The sequence below is a fragment of the Eutrigla gurnardus genome (assembly GCF_963514095.1).
Source record: "Eutrigla gurnardus genome assembly, chromosome: 3".
NCBI lineage: Eukaryota > Metazoa > Chordata > Actinopteri > Perciformes > Triglidae > Eutrigla > Eutrigla gurnardus.
In genome coordinates, this window is record NC_139917.1 from 24,940,971 (window position 1) to 24,967,752 (window position 26,782).

Consider the following 26,782-nt stretch of genomic DNA (forward strand, 5'->3'; position numbering starts at 1 on the left):
GGCTGTCAAATTTCAAAGTTTCAGATTAAGCGGGAGCATCCTGGTTGCAGAACAGTGGATCCTGGAGTGGTCATGGGAGTTTGACCATCCAAACTCTGATCTAGATATCTTGTTTGGGCGAGTCAAGGGTACTAGAGACCAAGAGTCCTTGTAGCACCAGAGTGAGAGCTGTGTCAGCATTCCCGCCAAGATGTCAAGTGCATTCTCAGTGGTTGTTGGATGTTGGGCCTCGTCACAGATTCTTTGATTTACATAGACAGAATCTTAAGGGAAAACCAAGGAGACGAGAGGTATCATCATGGAGGGCTAAAGGATTGCATTTCGGCTTTTTCGTGGATGATGTGGTTCTGCTGGCTTTTGAGGTGTGAAGCAGCGAAGTTGAGGGTCAGCAAGTCTAGACCACCAAGTCCGAGGCCATGGCTCTCCGACGGAAAACAATCTGTGTTTCTAACTCTCACCTGTGGTCATGACCTTCGGTTAAAGACCGAAAGAATGAAACTGTGGATGCAGCAATCCAAAATTAGCTTCCCCACACAGGGGCCCTGAGTTCACCCTCAAAGAATAGGTGAGCAGTTCAGACATCTGGAGGGAACTTGGAGTAGAGCAGTTGTTCAGTGTAATTTCAAAAAGTAAATAGGTTGGATATTTCTGATAGCAAGTATATGAAAAAAGAAACCCCAACAATACAGATCTGCAGTCAGCCACGCGGTCTGACCTGGAAAGGGGGCAAGTAAAACACTATTTCCCTACAGGGATGAATAAAGTATACTCATTCAAATTTAACTTACAAAGTAGAGCCAGTTTGATAAATAGCCGGCTTGTATGGCAGGAGACATTTCCCCAGTGACAGCAGTCCTGCTGGGACCAGTGTGTCCGGGCTGAGTCAGTTCACAGCAGGTCGGATAGAACAGAGGAAGAGATAGCGTGTCTCTTTCCTTCTGCCAGCACACGCCTCCTGTCAAGACCACATTACCCATTCTGCCATTTCTCAGTCCCAAAACTCAGGCTTCAGAGTCGCAAGTTTCAACATCTCCGTTTCTTCTGTGGTGACTTTGTAAAGGCCTTACGTGTTGAAAATGGAGATGGTACAGAAAACATGCATGATTTCATTTCTACTTCTTCCATTCTTGTGTTTAACACGAGTCTGATGCTTGAAGTGAGCAGCAGGAGTGCTGCCACAGCTGACTAAGTGACATGGGTTATGTAACTGGTGCTTGTTTACTCTATGTAAAACAGGATGAGATAACACCAATAACATTTCAAATACTATGGCTTTAGACACGGGTGAACAAACTTTTTAATGTGACTTTTTAAAGTTTGACTTCAGACTTATAAAATCACCTTCCGGCGATCTTCGCCAACCAATCATGCATTTTACAACCGTTACGACTTCATGATTAAAATAAAGGTCCATACTGGAATGTGGATTTACCTACAAATAAAATACCCGCTGAGTTACAGAGATCTCTTTTCCAATATAAGTCAATGGGAAAAAGTCTATGTGGGCCTCACATGACGGACCAATATGGTAAATTTGCTTCTACACCCCTCTTCCTGAGGGCTTACTTGCTTATTTTTAGACGTCACGTCCTGTCACTCCTTGACAAAAGCATTTGATTTCTCCATAAAGTTTGAGTGAGCCCTGATCCTATTGCATGTGTTTATTTTAATGCTAGGAAGAAACAAAAGCCAAAGGTAAGCAAAGCAAGTTCAGCTCTTCTGTGAGGGCATCAAAACTGGTAAAAACCACAAAACAAATTATGCTGAAACATGTTCACGATGAGCATACGTGACAGATTCAGGAAGATTTGACGGAATGTATTTTAGATTAAAAGCTCTGTGAACATGTTATGTGTGTTTGTTAGAGATGGAGAAGGGGCAGAGAGACCTCTAAAGCACCAGTCCAATTAAAAGCTGAATTCCCAGCAGCTCTCTGAGATCTGTGTGTGTGTGTGTGTGTTTGTTATTTAGTCATTTTAACTCATCTGGGGGGCAGAAGGTGATGAAAAATGAAGCCTGAGAGGCTTTGAGCGGGCCATTTAGAATAACATTCATAATATGTTTTTTTTGGGGGGTTTTTAGCTCGAGCACATTAAATAAAACACAAAATATGATACTATTCTCAGAAAATCTGCAAAATAAAATCCACTACAGTGATGCCAATATTAGGAATTGAGCACATCAAAATAAAACGCTGGCGGCGCTAATCCTTCAGTCGGGCGTCAATAAACCATTGCAGAAGAAGATCTGATGTCATTCAAAGAGCACAAGTCAAATCTCAAACTCTAAGTGAGGTTGTCTCCTCATCGCCCCACGCAGGTCCGATGTTTTTGTCATTATTTTCTGTCTCTTCGGTGGCGCAGCAGCTTGAGGGAGCGTTTAAGTCACATGCTTTTTGTATGTCACGATGTATTTGCTACGTCCGCATCACATTTGAACTATTATCATAAAAATGTTTATGGCAAACAATCTTAACAGCCAAAATACACATCTATAAAACATATGAAAGTTCACACTAACTTGTAAGGTTGTATTAAGAAGGACAAACAGATGTTTAATTTGTCCTGAAGTACTGGTGGATGCATTGAAAGTGCCGGTAGGTCCGACAGAGGCACTGAAGCATCTATTCTTATCCCGAGCAGCCGGCTGCCTTTTACAGCGCTCTCCTCTGCTCTAATCAACTGCTGCCCTCATTTCCAGCCACCTGCAGGGAGAGTCACACCAGTTGGTGATTGAGGAGGGATTGGAGCGGGCAAGAGTGCCACAAGCCATTAGCCTGGAGACGGAGCTCTGGGACTGCTGCTGCTCCGACTCTGTGTGATGTTGCGACAGTGTGTTGATGCACTTCTAGTCAGGTAATCTACCGAGTCAAATTTAAGTTGTATTAAAACCTTTTCATTATCACCCCGAGTCCTGGTTTCAGAGTGCTCATCCTATGGCGGCCTGTGTGTGAAATAAATTCAAAACTTTTTGAAAATATGAGTAAGTTAAAGCGTTAAAGGAGTGATTAATTGATACAAACTGGTGGGTCAAATGTCATAATGCAAAATGCAGTTAAGACAAAGTCATTACTTTTTTTATGGCTCGGAAATCATTTATCACTCATTTGCAGAATGCTTGCTCACAGCCACGTCCTCCTGGAAATATAATCAGATAGAGAAATATAATCAAATAGAGGCAAAATAAGGATTTACATAAAGAGCCAGAGGGCATCCTGCAAAAAGCCTCCTTTTGTCAACAACAGCCTTTTCTACTCAAATGCAGCCAATGTCTTTTCTATACAAGTACTCCAAAACCTATTCTGATACAACCACAGCCAATCCAATTTAATGGCAATGTGACGTTAACCTCTCGTCAGTTGAGCTTCATAAGCCGTCCAGCTGCAACGATGGCACGATGACTGGAGGAATCCATCAAAACAACGTCTCTAGTGAAACCGTCTGTGACAGTTAGCAGCCACAATGTTGTGTGCATTTGTCTTGGACGCGTGCTGCCATTTTGGTCTCCGCACAACAATTGTCTGTCATCTGTGTGTCTGCCTGGTATAATGGGTTACTTTCCACACAGTCGGTAAAGAAATGCAACAACTGAGGATTGCCAGCTGATTATTAAATTGATGGTTAGCCTCCGATATTTCTTGGAACTGTTGAACAAATATGTTTAAATGGTTAAAAGCTGTATATTTGATTTGTTACAGTGTGTAAGGAACATCTGATAAACATGCAACATGATTTCAAAGGCATTGTTTGAACTGTAATGTTCGATTTAAAGGTCATATTGATAACATTTTTATTTAAACAAATCATTTAAAAAATAATACATCCGCAGAGCTTTTAAAAAGGTGCAGAATCAAAGTATCACTTCTCGTGAAAAAAAGGCTTTGATTGTCAATTAATCATTTTAAAAAATGTTGACGGGTCCAAAATTCATGTTTTGTTTACCTCTGTGTAGATGTGCAAGGCTTGTGAGCCAATCGAATAACGACGTTGGTATCACGTGGTATCTCTGCGTAGTCAGGAGTCTAGTGTCAGTTAGTGAGGAAAAAACGGAAAAATGGCTGAGTTTGATGGTAAGCGGGCGGCAATTCGGTACCAGTCCCAAATACTAAGAACTGGCAACCCATTGAGGGTGCATGAGCTTCGAGCAACAGCTGTGTTGTGACGTGAATGCAATGGAAGGGGGAGTGTGAGTGCAAGATCTAGTGGCTGGATGTAATCAATGTTGTCAATAGCAACTTTAAATACCCATATTGGTATCTGGTAGTAGTACTCTAATGTATGAACTTGTACTTGGTCTGAAAAAAAAGTGTCAAAATCGTTTCATTCCTAATTAATAGTGATTATAATTTTTCAAAAATAAATCGGCAGCTAATGAAAATAATGATAAGATTCAGCCGAAGTGAAAGTAAGTGAGCGGCGGGCAATAAAGGTGTGGGATTAAAAAAAAACATGGCATAGTTGTGCAAATATGGCGATGACACACAAGCAGAGGCCGGATTGGGGTGTAATCCATCCTCTTCACTTCAAAAATAGCTTGTAATGCTGCACACAGCACCAGGGATCCAACCGGACATATCACTTGCTCGCTCGCACTCTCGCACGCAGGCTCACATGCACGCTCACATGCACGCTCACATGCACGCACGCTCGCACTCTCGCAGGCACGCTCACACGCACGTTATTTGAGGCCCGAGTATGTCTGTGAGGTCCATGCTCCAGGAAAGGATGTGTTTTCTCAATCCCAGGGGTCATCTGGAGTGGGGTCAGGTTTCTTTGACCGACGCACACACACAGACACACACTCATTCGTACGCATAGATACACACAGAACTGCAGAATACGACACACAGCATAGCGTCTCTCTCTCTCTCTCCTCATTTCCGAGTCTGTATCAGTGGAATTAGATGCGTATAATAACTCAGCAGTAGCGCCGAGGGGTTTCAGGAGACATATTTATAACTGGATCAATGGATCTATATCCACACCAGACCTGGAGGTGACAAATTACCTCTGTGTTTCAAACTGTGTGTACATCTGCGCCCGTTTGTGTGTATTTGTTCCCACTCACAGTGTCTCTGCTCAGCATTGTGACCTGAGGTAAAGGACCTGAACACTAGCCAATGAACTGTTTTACTTGTGCATCTATGCCAACATTTCAGTTAAATCTGCTTTATGAAACACAGAGACATCCATTCCTTGACCGAATGTGAACTAGTGTCTTGGTGTTGTGCATGCCGGCTCACTGGAATGAATGGGACACACTAAATCGACTGGGACCCTTATCAATTGTATCAATTACACCTGTATTAACCTTAACATGTCGAAATGGCCGCTGTGAAAAGGGCCAATATAAAAATCTGCTCTTCATGAGCAGATTGAATGCTCAGCGTTTATTGAAATTGTTACGTTAATTAGTTTCTATGGAAAGTAATCAAAGCAATAAATCAGGGATGCACCAATCCAACTTTGTAATAAATACATACATGTATATTTACTGAATTGTTATTGATCATCAAAATAAATTACACCCTCGCATATATATATATATATATATATATATATATATAGGACCAGGATCACATTGTCTTGCCCTTTGACATGTCGACTGGAGGAGACGGCGATCGAACCATTACTTCCGATTGGAGTACGTCTCATTCTACCTCTAAGCCACAGCTGCCTCAGAAAGGCCATACTAACTACCTATTCAGTGGGGGGGTTAGTAACACCTCTAATTGTGGTGCCCTTGTGCCTGCTTAGCGAGTAATGTATGAGAGTGAGAGTGTGCGCTTGTGTGTAAGCATGTCGGTCGAGCCCTCGTTGTTATGATTAATGTACAAGCTGTGTGTGTGTGTGTGTGTGTGTGTGTGTGTGTGTGTGTAGTAGCGACTCCAGCCCTCAGGGCATTAAAGCCTACTAAACATGCATGGAAATGACCTTCCAATGTTTGGGTGTGTGTATGTGTACATACATGCTGAAACACACACACACACACACACACACCTCCACTTCTAGCCTGCCGCACTGGAAATGGACATAGTTTAAGTGTATTACTTGCACTCCTTATTCCTGAAAAAACTAAAGGAGGCATCTGTCACTAAATATAACATCAGCAAAACTAATAGCTTTTTTTGGATGTAGCTATGGTGTTTTAGCATCGAGCATGAGAGCATCTCTCTCCATTGAAAGGAGTAATGGATGCGGAGGAGGCTCCATTCATATTTCATTAAGGGTAATGACATGGAGCAAAGGGCTCAAGATGGCTTTATTGGATTAGCACTGCATTACATCAGAAAAAGATGAGGAAGCCTAAAAGCATTAACATGACATTTTTCCCAGACCCCAGGAAAACTTGTTCAGCCTCCCATATGTGCAGGGTTATGTCACACATAGAAAATAAGTCTGGTTGGAAAACTTGTGGAGTATTTGATGTAATCCAGCAACAGGGAAGATGAAGAACCAAAAGGTAGAAAAGTCACATCAAAAACAACGAATGCAATGTACCTGCAGGAACAAATACAGACTGTGTATTTGTTTGATATTTCTCAGCCGACTGACAAATATCACTGCATTTCTGAATGTTTGCTTGAATTTATATTGCATGATCTTCAGCACAAAAAGTAGCCACACAAACACTGGGTGGAGATTATAAATCAAACAAGCAGAGCGAATTCAACAGAGATTCAAAGGACTGTAATGTAAAAGGAGGACACTGCTGGAGCATCATTCTCTCGCCTCACTGCTTTTGTTAACTGCATGAAGTGGACTTGTGTGTTTTACTTAATAGGGGAACACTATGTTGAACAAAATATGAATCATAGCAGAGTATGATCCATGTAGCTAGTGTGGTCGCTAATAGAACAATAAGTTCATAGTTTATTCAAGAGTAGTTTTTAGGCAGTTATCTTGTAACTGTCTGAAACCAATTTCTCGTCTGTGGAGCAGGTTCTAAGTCTATACTGTCAAGACCGTCAAGTTATTGGTCAAGGAGCACATTTTCATGTCAAAGTCCACCAAAGCTGAACTCACACAAAAGGTATGCATGGATTTTCATTGCTCCAGGGAGTGGATCTCTTGATTTTGGACATTCCATTGAAATAAGCTGATTTTGCTCTGAACCGGCACCGTGTCAAATTCGTCTGAAAGACGCAAAATTGGGACACCCAAGTGCTCTTTTCCCTGCTTCCCCTCTGCAGAGATGTCTGAGCAGAGAGCGTCTTGCCAAGTTCCATTATCCGCAGGGAGACAATGGATACCTGCCAGCAGAGAAGACGCTATTGTGTACTTGACCCTGACCTCTCTGTGACTGGCCGGAATAGCGATTCCCCTCGTCTATCGACAGTATCACATGACCCCAAGGACAATAACAAATGACAAAGATTGTCCTGTAGGCCATACTCTGCGACCCCTTCTACCACCTCTCCACCGTGACAAGGCTGCTGGTCTTTCTTTTGTGCAGAGCTGAGCGCTCACTCAAGCGGCAGTGCTGGGGATTTAATGTTTTAGATATACAGCTGTTCCTCTTATTCGGGGCGGTGAACACAATGGGTGAATAACCTAATCAGAGGTAAGGACTGTGATGGCGATAGCTTCAGTGCTCTGACTGTAATCATTTGAACTCGACATTATCCTGTAAGAGAATGACAATGTGAAGACAAATCAGACTACAAAGCACACAATCTCTGTATATGTCCTCGGAACCTGTTCTTCTGATTGACTTCACACTTGGAGGGTGTATTGTTCGGAACCCAAGGATGCACAGAGTCCAAGTTTGGACGTGAGACACATTTCGTATAAATGAACTTTGAAGAAAAAAAGTGGACCGTGCTGTGTAGCAGCGGGAGTGGGACTTCACAGCTCTGCAGACTGAGACGATGTAGAACACAGCGGGCTTTCACAGACAACGACTCATTGACTGCAAGTCACTTTCCCCACAAAGTCTTCTTCACTTGCGATGAGCGTTCCTTGACAAGGCTGCAAGCAGCATTTGCCAAGCAACGGGCCTGCTCCAAACGGCCAACAGTTATGGCCCCCAGGTAGTAAAACCAGAACAAAAAGAGATGTAGGAGGGATTATAATAAAAGCTGTATAAGCAGGTGATGAAAGTTGATGTGAAATGTGTCTTGAATCCAGGATTTTCCTGCAGGAGATCAAGGACTATTTCTCTCTCTTTGACGGAAGCAAAAAGGTTTATCCCGCCACCCGGAGAGAAGAACTAGACCTGGTGTCACACTTCAGCCAATTAGGGTATTCACCCAGCCGCTAAATGCTCCAGATCAATCTCCTACATGTGCCCAGTGTTTTCCTAATGGTGGGACTGCCTAATATAGATATAAGCTTTTCGTGTTGACAGCTAGAGCCTCTATCTGTCTTCATTATGTTGGCTGCACTCGTGGATTGGTTGTGATAAATTACTTCCTCTGTGCTCTCACTTTTTCCTGTGCCTACCCGCTGCTTTTTTCCTGTTCTTTCATTTTTGTGAACACAATCTCACTGCTTCAGTGACCATCAAACTGAGGTGCCTTTTAGTTTATGTTTTGACAACTCAGAGATTATCAGGGGTCTTTTGATCATCTCGGTGATGGATGAAATCAGCTTACTATGTTGGCCAAGTACCATATTCTTCTGGCAGAGTACCTTTCTTTAATATATATATATATATATATAAATATATATATGTTTTTGCAAGATGGCTCTAAGGTCAAACTGCTGCTTTAAGATTTTCTATTTTTATCTGAAGCCACGTCCAATTTCCTGAGTGTGATTTATACCTTGACAACAGAACAGATGGCACATTGGAAGAGCAGACACAGAGGGGGCACGTTTCACAAACAAGATTGGCTAAGTCACGGTTGCACGGCTTGCGAAGAGCTGGGGCTGAACTCCTCGAAGAAGTGAAGCAACAAGACACCGACAACTATGAATTCTGACTGGAGCCCTTTCTCAAATCTAACAAGAGTTAGTGCAGTTTGTAAATGGAGATCCGTCCCTAAAGCTGGTCGGCTGCTGAGCTCAGAATACTTAGATCATTAGCGTTGGAGGAAGCAGGTGTGGGAGCCACTAGAAACAAATACTGAATAACTATTATGTATAATTACATAAATTAAAACTTAGTTTAAATAGCTTTAAATAGACTATCAGAAGTTTTCACGCTCAATAAATCGGACAATATTTAGCAAGAATCAAGAAATCTTCCACTACCAGTGCCTTTTCTGCAGTTGGGGTTATGGATAAGGGTTTTTCAGATTTAGGTATGAAGAAACATGTTGACGGGGTAATAGTATATTCATGAACACCAGCACCCCTTTTTGTAACAGAAACCCTTTGATAATGATTTAAATTTACAGCATCATAGACGTTACAGTATGATGTCGAGTGGAAAAGCCAATCCCTTCTGAAATCAGTATTCCATGCAGGCAACTGTGTAGTGAAACCGTGGTACTCTGCCGAATTGCCTTGTTCTGGCAATGTGTACCTCCATGCCTCTCTTCATGATGCTGCTGCCACTGACCAGTCATGCCTTGACTGGGTCGTGACCCTGAGACAACATGAGATATTTGAAGTGGCTTAGGAACACTATACACAATCCCCTCAGCACATATACGTTTTAGTTGGCCAGTGAAATGAGTCATATCTCCTGAGTCACCTCAGTAACACCTCCGTGTCTGGTTCAACTATTGAAATCATGGGCATTGAGTGTATTGTGGCCATTGTGTAAGATATTTGCTTAGATAAGATAAGAGGTAAGAGAAGACTGAGGCCCCGTACACACGAAGCAAAACTGACTTTTTTTCTCCGTTTTGCCTTGGCGTCGTTTCAAGAAAATCTGCGTCCAGACAAATCCACTGAAAACGACTACTGTAGTACATATTCCAGGCCTATATGTGGCGCTGTTTCTGCTACAAAAATGCAGAAGAAGAGACGGAGCTTGACCGGATGTTTACCGTTGCTGTGGCAACACGTGAGAGCTACGGCTAAATATCCACCGGACCACCCGATCAATAAACACCCATAAGATGACAATTTGGCCCGTATAAATAAAACCAACAGTAAGCATCAACATCCGTCACCCTAAGGACCTTGACGAGGCGTTGTCACACGTTGGGATGGATTAATTAGACAAATAAATGCCTACATTCATGGGAAGTTAGCTAGCGGTTGTTTGTTAGCATCGTAATAAAGTCGCTTTTTTCCCGGAATATCGCCCCCCTCTCTCGGCCCCGTTTTTTTGTTCATACAGTGGCCCTGATATGCCGACGTACAGACGAGCAGAATATCTGCTACGAGCACGGAGGCCGCCGTTATTGTTGTTGTTATGAGACGTCGCGGGGGAAGAAGTCAGGCTCGAGGGTCGAGGAGCGGTGCGATGACGTCAGCGTATTTGTTTTCGCCGTCCACACGAAAACGATCACGAAACGGAGGGGGCCGTTTTTTTCCTTTCCACCCTGAGAGCTGGTTTCAAAAAAGGGCGTTTTCACGCCGCGAAAACGCCGGATTCGTATGGACGGAAGGGCGAAACGCACAAGACTTATGCGTTTACGCACTGAAAACGTTTTCGTCTGGACGGCCCCTGAAGGTCTCTCTTGCAGCTTCACTGGCCCTCTTTCATGTGTTACCAGTTCAGGGTCCAGATTGCTGACATATGCCAGGTCACAATGGGAGTTCTCAGCAGCATCAATTAGCTGCTCCATAGGCTGAAAGCTTGGGTCAAAGATCCCATTCAGGTGAGAAGAAGGAGAGGGAAAAGGGGGGAGATGAGGGAAAACAATTGTGCTAGCAGATTAGTGAATGTACAACCTCTAAAGTTGGATGAGACGGTGGTGATGGAAAGGCTGGGGACAACTAGGAGAGAGGAGCAGTAATGACTGGCCCACTTGCCCTCAAATTGTCTGGAAGATTCATGATTTATAGGGGTGTTCATGGTCCTCAACAAGATTTCCTCAATAATAAGATAAATGGATGAATGTTTAGTGTTGTGTATATGTGAGTGGTAGAAGATATTTGAAGTGCCTCTAGTTCCTGAAATAAAAGTCTATGATTTATTTGTGATGTGACTAACAGGTCTTCGACAGCACATATGGACACGACACTCTTAAATAATCAGAACAAACTGTTTAACAACTGTATGAGAAGATATCTGGCTCTTAGATAAAAGCTGTAAAGCCTGTCTAGTCAGACATGCCAAGGTCTTTGCCAACGACGACTCCGAGGTTTATTATTGCAAGACACATCCAGTCACCAAGTATACAATACGTTAGTTGCTTTGCCGACGGTGGGGACAAACTCGGATCATAACGTTCAGAAAACTGAAAGCACAATCTGTTCTCTACTCAGTTCAACCTAGGAAGCGTTTTGAGATTTGCCAACACTCTGATTGGCTCCCTCTCCATGGCAACGGTGGTCAAGGATCATCTGTATTGTAGAATTTTGCGACATGCTTAAATTACTTCTCGCAAATAATGCTGAAATATTAAACTTGTGATCAGGACATAAACCTTTAGGGTAGGTATATTTTCCAGGAGAGTCCCACTTAAACCTATGCATTGATACTATAATATACTACACATGTACTCAGACGAGGTTTTGAGTGTGATATCACCCCGATCAATTATCAGACTTGGGTCCAGAAGTCAGATGTCCTGATATTTCTCCTACTTTGCCAATGTGGTCTTTTATTGGGTTTCGCAGTCAAACCAAATACCGTCTCACACTACTCCATTATGTAGCAGTTTGTACAGTCACCCTCTGACATATTTTACCTTCATGTTTTACTTTAAGGATAGTTCTTATTAAATCCCTGTCCCAGAGTGGAAAAAAGATGGCACAGTTACAGAAAATGGAGGTAGTAGAGTAGTGGAGTGCACAGAAGAAGATGTATAATGATCAATTGTCCACCTCTAGTGGCAGTCTACAAACCCCGGTAATCCTGAAAAGACTCTCCCTTCCTTTTAATGAAGCCGAGGGACAGGGAAGAAGAAAGAAATCCTGCCTGCCTGGCTGAGCTTTGTGGTTTTGGGGGGATTTTCCTGACTCTCTTATGTTACAGCAAGCTATAATATGGCTCATAGACTTTATGTGTGTGGGATCTTCAGCAGGGTGCTCTCTTTTAAAACACGTGCCAGTAGCAGTTGCTTTTATGTGAACTAATTTAATTTAGTACTAAATCAGCATAATGTCCAGGAAAGGCATAACTTGCACGCCGTCGTGCAGTAGCCGGGCTTAAGCCGGGTTGATCATTTCAAAGCCTGTTTGATATTTAGGAGATAAAAGGTGTAAAAACTGGATTATTATGTCGGTGCTTCCCAGTGTGATCAGATTAGTGAGAGAGACAAGCTGATGGTGTTGCCAAGCAACTGTAAACATTCAAGCCCTTGAGGCTAGTATTAGTAAGTATACTAGATATTGACAAATACTAAAATTCTGTTAACTCTCCCCTTTGGCCTTCTACTTTAGTTTTTTTCCACACTGCAAAGTATTCCTGTGTATCTACTTCCCCATGAGGTCACATGAGGCGGTGCATTGCTCCCTCTGCCACGTTAATCGTAATAATTCTGCTGTGTGCATGTTTGAGATTAGAGAGAAGAACATCTGCGAAGTTGCTCCTTTGTGCGTGATGCTACCAGATTTCAGAATCAGTTTGGATTTTAAAACTCCTGTGGTCTGAGCCTGGCTTTAAATCAGCTACTGTGGAGCGGCTGGAGAATCAAGGCCATGCATGACAGTATTTCAGACAGAACAAAGACTCGAGAAAAGCTTTTCACCAGTCTGTTTCATTCAGCCGTGTCAGAGCATAATCAACAATGCTAGCGTTCATCCAAATTGTTTTTTTCCCCTTTTATATCCTTCTAAATGAAAGGGAAAGAAATAACACAAGGAGACGTCTAGCATTTATTCACTGACAAATACTGCACTGCTATACATTAACAGCTGTAACATTACTGTTTCTTACAAAACCACACCTGCACGCTCTCTTTCTCGACCAACGTCTCGCCACAGAAGCCCAGACAGAGTAGCCTTTACCAGGCAGTCACACAAATGACAAACCCACAGTCAACTATTGGTTGCAGGTGAGACTTACTGGGAAAGTAATTACATGCGCCCACGACAATATTTAGAAAATCTAGAAGAATTAAAAACATGGAATTTGGCCCTCAAATAAATAATGGTGATGAATACAAAGGCCATTCTAAAGCCCTTTAGAGCGGGAAGTCGGATGACGCCTCGCAGAACTAAAAGACTATGAGTCAGATCATTGAGCTAGATCGTTTATGTGACCCTGACCTCAAAAGCTCCATTCAAGGCAATTGACAATTCAGACCGCAATTTCACAAACATTAGCCAGACTGACTCTTCCCTCAAATTTAAAAGATGAGGACTCACATAAGACTTTCCCTTGAATCCACATCAAACCCATTAGAATAAAAAAGGACCAGCATCAAAGATGTTCATTTATTCCAGTGTGGCGTTGGCGAAATATAACTGAGAAACACACAGACTTGGAGCATCACAACTACTACAAGCAGACACTGTCAATTAAACATTCCCCAGATGTGTGTTTGATTGCCCTCCTGGAAAGGGTAATGAAAGTCTTTGGATCCTCCAGCAGTGGCCGTCTGCCATTGAAGGCATTTTTTAGTTCAGGGTTAAGTGTGATTACATTTAAAGATGCACAGTGAGGTAGAAATCATGTCATAAAATGAGCCCATTAAAAAGGCTACCGCTGGTCAAGTCGCTGATGCAGATCTCCCACACTGCCTTGGGAGAGAAAGCTTGAGAGCAAGCCATTAGAAAGAGAAGGGGGGGAACAAGTGAGCCATTAGTTGAAGACTAAGGAGGACACTAATGATCTATACAGCTAGCCGCCCTGCTAATTAGTACAGACTAAGAGGTGCAGGTCCCTGCATCCACTAGCAATCAGGGCCAAAGTGAAGCGGTTGACTGGCAGGGGGAGAGAATTGGGAGTGAAGGATGCTGGGTAGCAGCTGACCGAGCGGCTTTGTCTCAATGTTGTGACATGAAGACTTTCCCTTCTGCACTAACGAGAGGTGGAGAACACAATCTGCCAAGTGCATAATTGGAAGAACTCACTTTTAAATGGAAACGACTTTAGGCTTTTTTTAAAAAGAAAGAATAAATAATTATTATTAGACTGCGCAGCCTGATCATTTAACCGCTGTTGAAAGAACACAGAGCACAGTTGCTGTATCGACAGAAATTATTGTTTGCAGCAATATAGAACGCCACATCGACAAGCGCACTGACAAAACAGCTCATTACTTACAATTCATTAGTCATGCTGTTCAGCAGTAGCAGACGATGCCTCCGTCGCTGTATACAGTACATTTAGTGTCATAATTCATGATTCCACAGACTCTAGTTCTCCCGACTGCAGCGAGGACATAAATCCCCATTATCAGATGCTTTGCTGGTAATGGGACAAAACAAACATTCATATAGGTGACCTTGCACAGCAGCGATATCAAGAGGTACCAGAATCGCAGGACTACATATGGTGGTGACCGCGACAAACTACTGAAGCTGTTGAGGCAATATTTTCACCAATAGTTCACCAAGATAGCTGACGTGCAAACAGCCAAATCTGTGGAAAGTTTTGTGAGACATTTGAACTCACGGCACAGAAGAAAAAGAGCATTTGAATGCCAAATTTCAACTACGGCGGGAGTAGAGCCATGTTAATAATAAAATAAAAGAAACGTGCGTGAGCTCTGGATGATCAATTCATGGAGGAAAAAGCAGGGTGACAGGGAGTGAAGTGACTCAGAAACACCCTGCTCCTTCTCTGTTTAAATTCAGTAAGTCAGACTCCAATTGGCTCGGCCTCCAATTTGCACCAATGTCCTTCAACACACCATTGCACCGGTGCCCACACTGGAGGCTTTCTGGGTTGGCGTGCACATGCAGTCAGGCAGCCACACATTTTTACACATGACTTAATAAGAAAAAGAAAATAGCTAAAAGAATACTGGGTGGTGCATCTTTAATCTCGTTCCGCTGAGTCACATCCTGGCCTCCCGCGTTGTCCCCTCCTGTTCTACATCCTCTACATCCACAAGCCCTGCGCCAACGCACGCACACATATAGCAATGTCTTCCATATACGTACACAGCAGCAAGATATCATAATGATAGACACACACTGGCCATTAGTCTCGGTGCACAGCAGACACTTGAGTTTGCCGAGTGCAGACGCAGAGAGGCGAGTCACGGTGGGCACAGCAGCATGGCAAAGAGCGATTCATTACACTGCTTCATGCACCAGCCAGGACCTGGAACTACATCACCTTCGTGGAATAGACTCGTTATTCACATTAGCATTAATGTCATTGTGAATTCCTGCAATGTTCCACCTACATTTTTCTCACCGGTTTTTGCTGTGAAGCCAGTGGAAATCCCTTCAGCCCAGTGATGGGAACACAACGGGTCACTCATATTAATGGACTCACACAGACACTGAAATTCCCTGCAGCTCATCGTTTCCGTTTGAGGTACAGTTTGACTCGATTTTGGCAATTGGACGAGTATATCTGCTATTACATTACACAGTGCATTGCAGGTATGGGGTTTTATTTTTCAACTTTTGTCGAGGGTTTTTTTTGTAATTTAATTGTCTGTGATATGAGAGCAGTGCCGAGCGGGGGCTGTTGGCTAGCCAGTGGCCATGCCACCTATGTCAATGAAGCAAGGAGATTTATGAATATCGGTTGGATTTATCTATATCGAAAAATGTTTTATTCAATAATATCGGAATCAGCCCCGAAAAACGGTCAGAACAGACCGCTCTATTCACGATGCATACACTCAGTATCACTTATAACAGGCATCAACAGCCCTGGAGTGCACTCTCCCTCTTTATGTCTTCCTGTCTCATTTGATACCTTTGACACTTTTTTCAGCATCAATTGTCATTCACAGTCTCTTAAGCCGAGAGAGTCAGAGACTGCTCGTCCCTCTGGGAGGATGCTGGCTTGCATTTTTCCCTCCATGTGTGTCGCGACCGGCTCTTGTAGGTCAGCCATGAAAGGCCCAGGTGAAGGGGGCTTGGGGGAAGAACATTAACCATTCTGCATCAACTCAACATCACCACAGGCCAGAGTTCATCTCCATCTAACCATCAACACAAGCTGGCTTGAGGCGTCCAAACTATCGTTTAGTGGGATGTTTATGATGTGATCAGCAGCACTGAGAGATCGGATCAATAAGCTTCCTCTCATATGCCACAAGCATATGGCGGCCGTGACCTGTAGCCAAAGGCACATTGTTTATAGATGTATTGGTGGGATGTCCATAAGTCTTCCGGTGGGCTAATGTTTTTTTTTTTTTTTTCTGTGGCTCCTATTGGGCTGAGTGCATGAGGAGCAGCGAGGGGATGCCATTAAAGCAATTTCCGCATCTCGTTATTCACTCTGCAGTTTCCCGCACACACACTGGTCATCAATTAAATTCAAATGGGATTCAAGTGATTTGGCAGCTGTGAGGAGTCCCGGGAGGGAATAATGTAGTGGGTGGTGTGGGGTTGTGCTCTATAACCACTAAAGACAGGACAAAAATCAGCAAATGTTTTTTTTTTAAATGTATGATATATTTTTTTCAAAACTGTGAAAATGAAGCACATCTATTTGCCAATCATTGCATTTTAACTTAACTTGATGACACCTCGGCCACTCACGCATTCTCTGACGTTTCATGCTTTGTCAGCACACACTCGCACACTAGATTTGATCAAATCCACATTTCCCTATTTCTGGTGAACAGTAGCAGCTGCGCGAGACCACACTTAGTTATCCTCACATGATTTAGGCTCTTGTTATGATCCTCACATGACTTTTTCCACCTGATGTCAAGACTTATAAATCATTTTTTATGTCATCGAGAAAATTCTTCTGTTGTGAAAAACACAAGAGTCGACCTCTGCTTGGAAGAAAGAATGCAAGTTTAAGACACCTCTGCATTGGCTCCAATCTTCAGAATGGGATGATACTCCTCTGGTTGTAAAATAAGTCCTGTTACATGTAAGTCTATGCGAAAATGACCCTACTCTAATTTGGTTTATTATCTCAGTAAACATTTTAAACATTAGTTTGTGGTTCTCAATGCAGCATCATGTCCGTCAGACCATGAACAACAGACAATAGACTCAAGCCAGATGCTTTTCCCCACTCTGCCACTCTCGTTCATCCGATCCAACCGTCGCTCCTGAGCAGTCCAAATATGGTCACTTCCATTCACTAAAATCCAAGATGCCAAAATGCAGAATTTAAGACTTCAAAACCGTAGTCTACAAACCTACGGATGACGTCACAATGACTACATCCACTTCTTATATACAGTCTATGGTTGCCCCACAGACTTCTATTCATCATGTGGTTAATGAGGGACAGTGAACAGTGTCGTCAGGGCCTATCAGTGTTCTAGTGCATGAAAAAGATGTTACATTACCCAAGCTTAAAGCATGTGTTGCATTGTTATCGACTACACAAAAATTCTTGCCTCGTACTTGTCCTCCACTGTGCAGTTTGTTTTTTTTCCAGGGAGATAAGAGAAAGCCTCAAAGCTAATCAGCAGAAACGAGTTTGAGCAGCGGCTCACTGATACATAATGCAGAAACTGTTGGAGAAGTGCACAGCAGGAGTTCACAGGTTGCAGCCGGGCGGGAGAGACAGAAACATTAGAGATGGAGGACAGCACAAAAACACCGAAGAGGAGTAATGACTGGTATGCCCGTCTGGCAGCTGTAACATGTTCAGGGAGTACTGTGTGACTTTGATAAGACGAGCAAGCCACTTTTCATCTCAGTGAATACCAAACATAGCAGGTCAATAGGGTACAACAAAAACTAAATTCCCAAACATATAACAGAAAGAGAAAGAGACACAAATGGAGGGTGATATGTAGAGTGAAGCTTGAAAGAGAATTGGAGAGCAGAAGAGGAATGTGGAAATGAAAAAAGAGAAAGTGAAAGCTATGGGAGGCATCTCACTCTGTGTTAAACGACAGCAGTCCTCAAGTTGGATCCAGTCTGGGCTTTAATGTAACAACATACAACCACAGTTTTTATGTTTTTACATATACGTTGATAGTCAGAGTCAGAGCAGGGAAAGTCATAATTTACCAGAGTTACATTTCCTTAATGGATGATAAAGTGGGGAGTATATTTTGCCTTCAAAAGAACGTTGACATGCAGAGGTTTTAGGTGAGAGGTGAGGGTGACTTGACACTGTAATATTTGAATTTTAGGGCAAAACCTGTTCAAAACAAATATGGACTGAATCAATAAGGAAATAAAACAATGTGTTCTGTAAGAGGGAGGAAATGGGGGTAGAAAAAGAAAGGTTTATTGAAGAAAACCTGCCAGCGAGCACGTTGGGTTCACAGAGCCAGCTACCACCAGTTTCCCTCATCTCAGAGGTTGGCGGGACGGCATATTTGATAACCTGCAATCGCCTGAGAGCTCTCGGCCCCGAGTCAACAAATGGCAGAAAGGCTTCATAAGATTGATAAAACATGAAAAGGTAAAGGATGGACATGAGATTGATTGGAAGAAATATCACTTTGATGTTGAGTGAAAAACAAATTCTTTACAAAAGAAAAAGGTCAGAGGGACAGAGGTTTTTTTTTTTACAGAGCGCAATGTAGTGTTGGTGAAGAAAGTGAGTGGGCAGTAGCCAAGACTGTGTTTGCCTCTCACTCTCTCTCTGTGTTTTCTGGCCATGAGTTAATACAAGAGTACAGAAATGGATTCGTGACAGCAGGTTGGCACAGCTAAACTCTCAGCTAAAAAACACAAGAAATGTGACGGAGATGGAGTATAGATTTGCTCCAGGGAATAATGTCCACGGGCTCCGCCTATCCGATACTAACTTATTACAACATTTCTCACCGCGGTGACAAAGCAGGTAAATAGCCGCATGTAAATGATTGCTTTGTCATCGGTTAATGTAATGGTGTGTTTATGGTTTGTTGGTGAATATAGTTCTAAGGTGTGTTGCTGCAGAGCTGTGAATCCTGAGGCTGGAAAAAAAAAAAATGAACAGCTTTGTCACCCTCCCACTCCTCCTGCATTCCCAACACTATTTGCCGCTGACCTCCAGGGGTCAACCAAGCCTACATTTCTTAGCTGCTCTCTCCAGGGACCTCTTTTCCTCCACCTCCTCTTACCTCATGTTTTAATTCTGTACTTTCCAAACCCCCACACAGATATATATAAATATAATACTTTTTTTACTTTTACATCCTCATTATAAGGTGTTATTTAGTGGCCATGTAGGATTCACGGTTCCCAGAAACATGGCAACAAGACACAAGTCACTATTGCACTAGTTTTCCTCATTTTCACCTTGCCTCGCCACCTATCATAAAATAATTCCTCAAGCCGTCCCTCAGAGGCCTTGTTCTGACAGACAGCTGGAATCTAACTTTTTCAACAAATTTAATACCAAACAGAAACTGTGTTACAAAGTATCAAGAGGAAAAAAAAGGCATGATCAAATCCAATCCTTTCTGACCAGAGTTAAAACATATTCGCAGGTGGTTTGAAATGCAATTCAAATCCAATATCTGCAAATGCAACGAACCACCCAGATCACATTTCAAGTATTTGCTTATTTTTTTTCCCCCTCCACTCCCCACAGGACACATATTTTAAATAGCAAGAAGAGCTGGGAAAAGGAAATGGAGGGTAAAAAGAGCCAGCCTGCTGTGTCATCAGCTTAAACAATAAATGGAAATTGACTGCATATTATTAAATAAGGGAATCTTATTCACTGGGTCTGTGTACTGATAGAGGAAAGGAAAGGATATAAATTATCCAATAAGGAACTTCTACTTTCGCTGAAGTGCGTGTGGGTCTACCTGCTGTTTGTGTCATCGCTGTAACGGCTGAGGGCTCATTCACAGAAAAACATCTTAAATTTGAGGAGCGACTTTGTGATCTGATGTGCCAGACTGGAACAATACGACCTGCCTGAGACAGTGAAAGGATATATTTTGTGGTCAAAAGGAGGTGCTGTAAAATGTATAAATTCTACAAAATAAAAGTCCCAGATTGATGCTTACTCACTTACTCTTCCTCGCTGCAGTATTAGTTGACTTGTTATTGTTAAAGAACAGCTACCAACAAAGCTCTTCTGATTCGGTGATACTCATATAGTCCCATACATTCTTCAAAATAAATGTCCTGCTGTCCACACCTCACCAAGATTCAAACTCAATGCGCACCAGGTCACCTTGGCATTTACTGACATTGACAGTTAATGAGTTTGGGCATGAGCGGATGACAAAAGTCAAATTGAAAAGAAAAGTATAACCACTGACTGAGCTCCCTGACATGTATGAGCCAAGAAGAGCTGCCACTGCTGGCAATGATACGAATGCATGAACACACAAACTTATAACAGCTGAATTTACGAGAAGACACAATGCATCGGTTTACAACTACAACAAAAAAAACTATGAATCACTGTCAAGAGCATGTGGGTGTTTAGTTGGCAGTATGCATGCATACAGGAAGTCTATTAGAGCTGATACAATGGGATATCAATAACACATCCTTTCACCCCATTACACAATAAAATGATGACTAAATGTTAGCACGGGGAATGATGTGGGAGCCGAAGAGTTACCATGACAGCTACGGTCATTTTCATTCTCACATCTATTACAATGTTTTGTCACATAATTTTGTAGGAATGATTTGCAGAGGATTGTGTTTGTAGCACTTGGACACATCAGACAATATAAACTGATGTCTATAAAGTGATATCCAAGGAAAAAATTGGCTGGAACCAACAGATACCACTGTGTTAAAAGCCCTCTATAATATAGTACCAGGAAGGGTGACTAATATTAGTAAGTACTATAATTAAGTACCAAAAAGGGTGACTAATATTAGTAAGTACTATAATTTAGTACCAGGAAGGGTGACTAATATTAGTAAGTACTATAATTAAGTACCAAGAAGGGTGACTAATATTAGTAAGTACTATAATTAAGTACCAAAAAGGGTGACTAATATTAGTAAGTACTATAATTTAGTACCAGGAAGGGTGACTAATATTAGTAAGTACTATAATTAAGTACCAAGAAGGGTGACTAATATTAGTAAGTACTATAATTAAGTACCAAGAAGGGTGACTAATATTAGTAAGGTTCACAGAGTTGGCAAAAACTTAAAAGATAATCTGGAAATCTGGGATAGTCTGCCAAGAGCTATAAAACTATATCTGAAACATATTTTTTGAAAACATGACAATGGTATGACTTAGTTGGTTGTGGTGGATGTGATCACGGTATCACTATAAGCACATGCATGAAAAGGAGGGATTCTGGTTCATGTGAACCCACTCACCCTGGGTTGCCAGTTTTCATATTGCTTCTGCAGATTGGCCCCGATGGTCTCCAGGGCTTTCTGTGGACTCATCGACAGAGGATCTGGCGAGCAAACACAGAATGTAAACACGTTTTGATCACACATATCAGTCATATCAGGGCAAAACCGCACATGCTCAATCTGGAGCTGACGAACCAGCCGTGAACTCATTATTATTCACCACACGCATTTAAACTGCTGTCCATCTTATCCAGTAAAGTGACATAATCCAAACAAGCAGACTCACGTTGTTTAAGACACGTCCATGCCATGATTACAGAAGTACGTTATAGATTATGATTTCAGCATCAAAAGGATTTTTTTTTTCTTGTTACATCAAAAGCAAGGTTTGGAAAAAAATAGCAGTAGCACCTCAGCTTTAAAATATTCATGAGAGTAAATCAATATGGCATGAAGAATAGCTGAATATAGATTGGGGACAGATCAAATTGCATTCAGCAGGCAGCAAAGCCTATATTGGCAAGTTTGCAAGAGATACTGATGTGCTTCATGATGAAAATTAAACCATTTCCCCCGTGACGAATGAGGACTATTTAAAATGCATTATCGCAGCAAAAAGAAGATACGCTTAAAGAGTCAAATTACAACTTCCGTTTTATTTCATTTTCTTATTGTGGATGATATGACTCACAATCTATTTTGACTTAAAAAATACTAAGTAATGACTTTTTAGTGATGACCCATGTAGAATTTCTACATACAGTTTTCCTCAAACTGGATCTAGACCACAATACAGTCGTGTTCTCTATCTAGTCTCACTCTTCTATCACAGAACTTGTCATTTCTTTTATTTTCTTTTTTCTCAGCTGCCTCACACGACAATACTTGACTTAAAAACATGAGTCAAAATAGTAAAAACCGAAGTTCTTTCAAAATGTTATGATGAAATTGAAAAGCTGCCAGTAAATACAGAATGTTTTCACACCACAGTCAATGAAATACAGATGGATGCCCTTCTATTAGTCGATAGCTGTTGCTTCAATTGACATAAATTAAACACTAAAGCACATTTGAGGACATCACCTCTGCTTTAAACCCTTAATATTCCCAAACACTGTCTCATCAAAACAAGTAGCAGGTCTGCACAGCATCCTCAGCAGCTGTTGAGAAAGTTTCAGAAGCGTTTGGGAACCGTGTTCCCCCTTTAAACGACAAGCAGTCTCAGGGGAGCTAAACTATGGTTTTGAGGTTCCCATTCAACGGAGGCACCTTTTGTTTTTGTTCCGTGTCGTGTTGTGTGGTTCTGGTGGGTGGGGGCACACCGCTTCATCCTCCGTCGACAGAAGCCTTATGAATTGAGCTCCCATGAGAATGACAGAGAATGGCGCTAAAATACTAGAAGGAAAAAGCTTAACTTTAACCATCAACAAGTCTTGCATGGTTCCCTTTGAACCCAAGGTTTTTCTGCTCATTGATATACTTGTTATTTGCAGGCTTTTGGCATAGTCACTGCATATCCTAACCAGGCATGCTTTATATTGTTAAAGTTTCATTCCCTGGTTTTCAACACACTACAAATAGCTGTACATAAATGGATAGTGTGTCTGTGTTCACGGGTAATGAAAACTTTTCTGGACCATAGTGAATTTAAAACAAGAGCCATACCAGCGGGGCTTTGAGTTAAACGCGAACAACAATGAAATAAAATGTTAACATGATGTATGGAAAGTCCAAGGTGTTGATTTGATGATGGCGCTTGAGGAAAAGTCAGGAGATCAAAACTGATGTTTTTACAATTCATTCTGAAGTGGACAAAAATGCCCGTTCCACATTTCATGGCAATCCATCCAGTAGTCTGAGAACCATGAACGTCTGTACAATATGTCATGGCAATCCAACCAACAGTTATAAAGATATTTCATTGTGGACTACTTGGGCGATGCAAGGTTATCATTCAACATTATATTGGTTGGCCATGATAATGTTCCTCTTGGGTACAAGATAACAGAATGATATTCAGTTATGCAATGCCTGTTATGAATTTTGAGCTATATTCAGTCACTCTTTTTCTGTTGCTTTCTCTAGTCTCCATTGTATCATTTTGTAGAAAAAAAGAAGTATTAACATATTAGCATGCATCTAATTTTGTGTTATTGTAGTTATATATATGTAATGTACGGTGTTACATTGTGATACAGGTGCATTATTCGTTAAAAAAATACTAATTACATCCATGTTTTTTTCTATAAATTTTGACTTTTGGATTTTTTTTGGACATTTTGTAGAAAAAAAAGTATAACATATTAGCATGCATCTAATGTTGTGTTATTGTAGTTATATATACATTATTTGTTACATAAATACAAATTACATCCATATTTTTTTCTATAAATTTTGACTTTTGGATTGTGGACGGAGATAATAAGGGATGAGAACAGAGCATTGCAGCAATGTTTGTTAGATTTTTCGGATTTTATTTTTATAACTGCTTTAATTTAAAAAATAATTTTGGCATTGGTAGTATTAAATAGATATTAAACTACTCAGAGTATATGTTAGGAAACCATTTACCTCTACTATCTATTTTATATTGCTGAGAAAACATCTCCTTCAAACAACTGTTTCAAAAAAGTTTAACAAAATAATATTTGCACACATATTGATAGCTAGATTTGACCTTTGCTTGACACTCATTTTTACTGAATACTGAACTGTGCTGGGAGGGACAACGTCCTGAAGTACTGAAGAACCTCCATACCACCATGTGGTGATGTTACTGTCTTTGCCACTGTTTGCCAAATAATAATTATCATGCAGAGGCAGCATACATGTGTAAATCTGACCTGAATGTGAACTGTATTGAAATCATCTGAAAACCGAGATCAGCATCTCTAATATCATTTGCTCAGAAGAAAGGGGGATATTCTTTGACTTTGTCACCTGAATTGTGTACGGTGAGTTTGTGCAGCCCCATCAACAATTTCACACATTGTATTGCGTTTGAGTGCTTGTCAGTTTCGCGTTCATGTTGGCGTGTGTCTGCGAGGACTCACCTATCCAGCACTCCAGTCGGGCGCAGGGGGAGGTCTTGACCACATCAGGAGGGTCCACTCCCACGTTGAGACACAACACGAGGGCAACGCTCACTGTCTTCATCTGGGGGGGGGGGAGAACACAACGTCATCCTCACATCACTCATCAATGCTCAAATAATAGTGGATTCATTCTTAATAATTCCCAAAACCACATTAAAACTTTCTTCTAAAGCTGCCAGCACCACATTCTGCTGTTGCAGAGAACACTCGATAGCTAGCTGATCGGGGTAATACATACGGAATAATATCAGAATCAGCTTCAATCGCCAAGTGAGAACACATACCAGGAATGTGACCCGGCTTTTTGTCACTCTCAATATACGAACACAGAAAATATACAACTTAAACAAGGATAACAAAGATATCGGTGGAAATAATAGGAAACTGCAATTAATATCTGAAAACGACATAATCTGAGCTAACCTAACCTTAAGGCTGCATTCAGACTGACTGTACTTTTGTGTGAAAGAACAGTCATTCACTGGAATGTGGCCAGTCAGCCGACGCAGCAGGGGTGTCCACACATATTCCACCCACTTCACGCCCACATCCAACCCTATGGTAAATATGAAGCACCTCATGAATGCTCATGCATAGACGTGAGCCAGATGATCAATGGTTCTTCACTGTGAGTCATGGAAAGGAGAAAGATTAAGAAAAGGACTTTTTCAGACACAGAAATCAAGGTGCCTATGGGTGAGGTGGTCCCATGAGCACCCTTCTAATTATTCCATTCAGGCCTATTACTAACAGTGCATCCATCATGCAGCATTATCAGTTGTGTCCACTACCCTGGGATCATTTTAAAATGGATGTTTGATGGGTGAATAATCTATAATGTCATATACAGTATATAAAATATGTAAATTCAGTAGTATGAGTCCATCCAGTGGACGTCAATATTTCATGGGATAGTTGAAAACTTTGACCTGTTGATGGCACTCTTGGTAGGGGATCAACACATTTGGGGGGGAAGCTCTGGGCGCTGTGCCATGGCAGGAGACCGGTGTGTTCTGCGAGTCATGCTGCTTTGTCGAAAAATGCTACTGTAGCACAAATCTATAGCAGAGTCTATCGATTTGGATTACAACCAGGGGTACATGTACTGTAGGAACATGGGGAGAATACTGTATTTTGATCAACCAATATCCCCTATCAAATGATGCTCCCACGACATAATCATTATGTTTCACACCTATTCCAAGTACACTGTAAGAATATGGGGAGCATATCTCCAAAGGAAGCACACATCAACCTACAGTTTTGCATGTTAATATGGGAACTTTCTTTATCATTTAGATTAACCAATTACTTAGTAAAATAATCATTAGATTAATTGATAGAAAAGTGTAATTAATGGCAGCACTAATGTTGATACAAATAAATAAATAAAGGCAATCCAATAAGTCATATTTGAGAGCCTATCCAGTCTTAGTCTGGACCAAAAAAAAACCCCAACACTGCAAACCCTGGAGCCACGTTACCAACGTGGCGGGAAATTCAAAACTCAACCGATTCATTCCCTGTCCATTTATCTTGGTTGGATGGTCTCAATAAGGGGTTCAGAAATAGTCAAAACTACAGTTTGCACACGTTATATACTGACATGTACCATAAAGCAAGTGACCTTTCACAGGTAGTGTTAGATAAGGTCACTCTGTGTAATATAGATCTCTAGAGCACACGTGTGAACACAGTGGGTTACGTGGCATCCAATGGCTGAGCAAGACGAGGAGGGCTGTTGTTGTTGTGAATGTAATTAAGGTGCCCTCTGCTTTCCCACTGACAGAGTAAAAGGTCAGTGTGCTAGTGGGACTCGTCAGGACAATACGAGACATGCATCCATACACGCATACACACACACACACACACACACACACACACACACACACTGCATCGCATCACACCACTTCATTCTTCATTTCCATCTGACCTCCTCACCCCACGCCCTTTTCCCGCCTGCATGGTGTATGACATGAACTGATCATAATGAATGAAGACTCCACAAGTTTTCTGCATGGGTTCACAACTTTATATACACGCACACGCACGCACACATGCAATACCCTTGTTAGTGTGAACTACGATGACCACTCCCTCCAACACCAACAGTCTATACAGCCATAGCAGCTCTGTGAGGCACCGCAATGCTTTGAACTAAATGCTAACATCGGCATGCTAACATCCTCTAAATGACAATGTTCATATGTTGATGTTGAGCAGGTATAACGTTTACCATGTACAGTGTTAGGTAAAGCATGATAGCAAGTTAACGGTTGCTAGCACTTAACATATAGTGCAATACTGTATTGGCCTAATTAAAAATGTCATCTACTAATGGCACTA

General features: G+C 41.7%; 1 protein-coding gene across 4 annotated transcripts in view; it reads right to left on the reverse strand.

The window, feature by feature from the left end:
• rptor (regulatory associated protein of MTOR, complex 1) overlaps positions 1–26,782 on the reverse strand; it is a 126,564-nt gene that overhangs the window by 88,627 nt on the left and 11,155 nt on the right. For all 4 annotated transcript variants that reach the window (XM_084006434.1, XM_084006432.1, XM_084006433.1 and 1 more), the window contains exons 3-4: positions 24,395–24,497; positions 21,360–21,442 (exon numbers count right to left, since the gene is read on the reverse strand). In XM_084006434.1, coding sequence (XP_083862560.1) covers positions 21,360–21,442; positions 24,395–24,497 — 186 coding nt within the window. The remainder of the gene's footprint in view (positions 1–21,359; positions 21,443–24,394; positions 24,498–26,782) is intronic.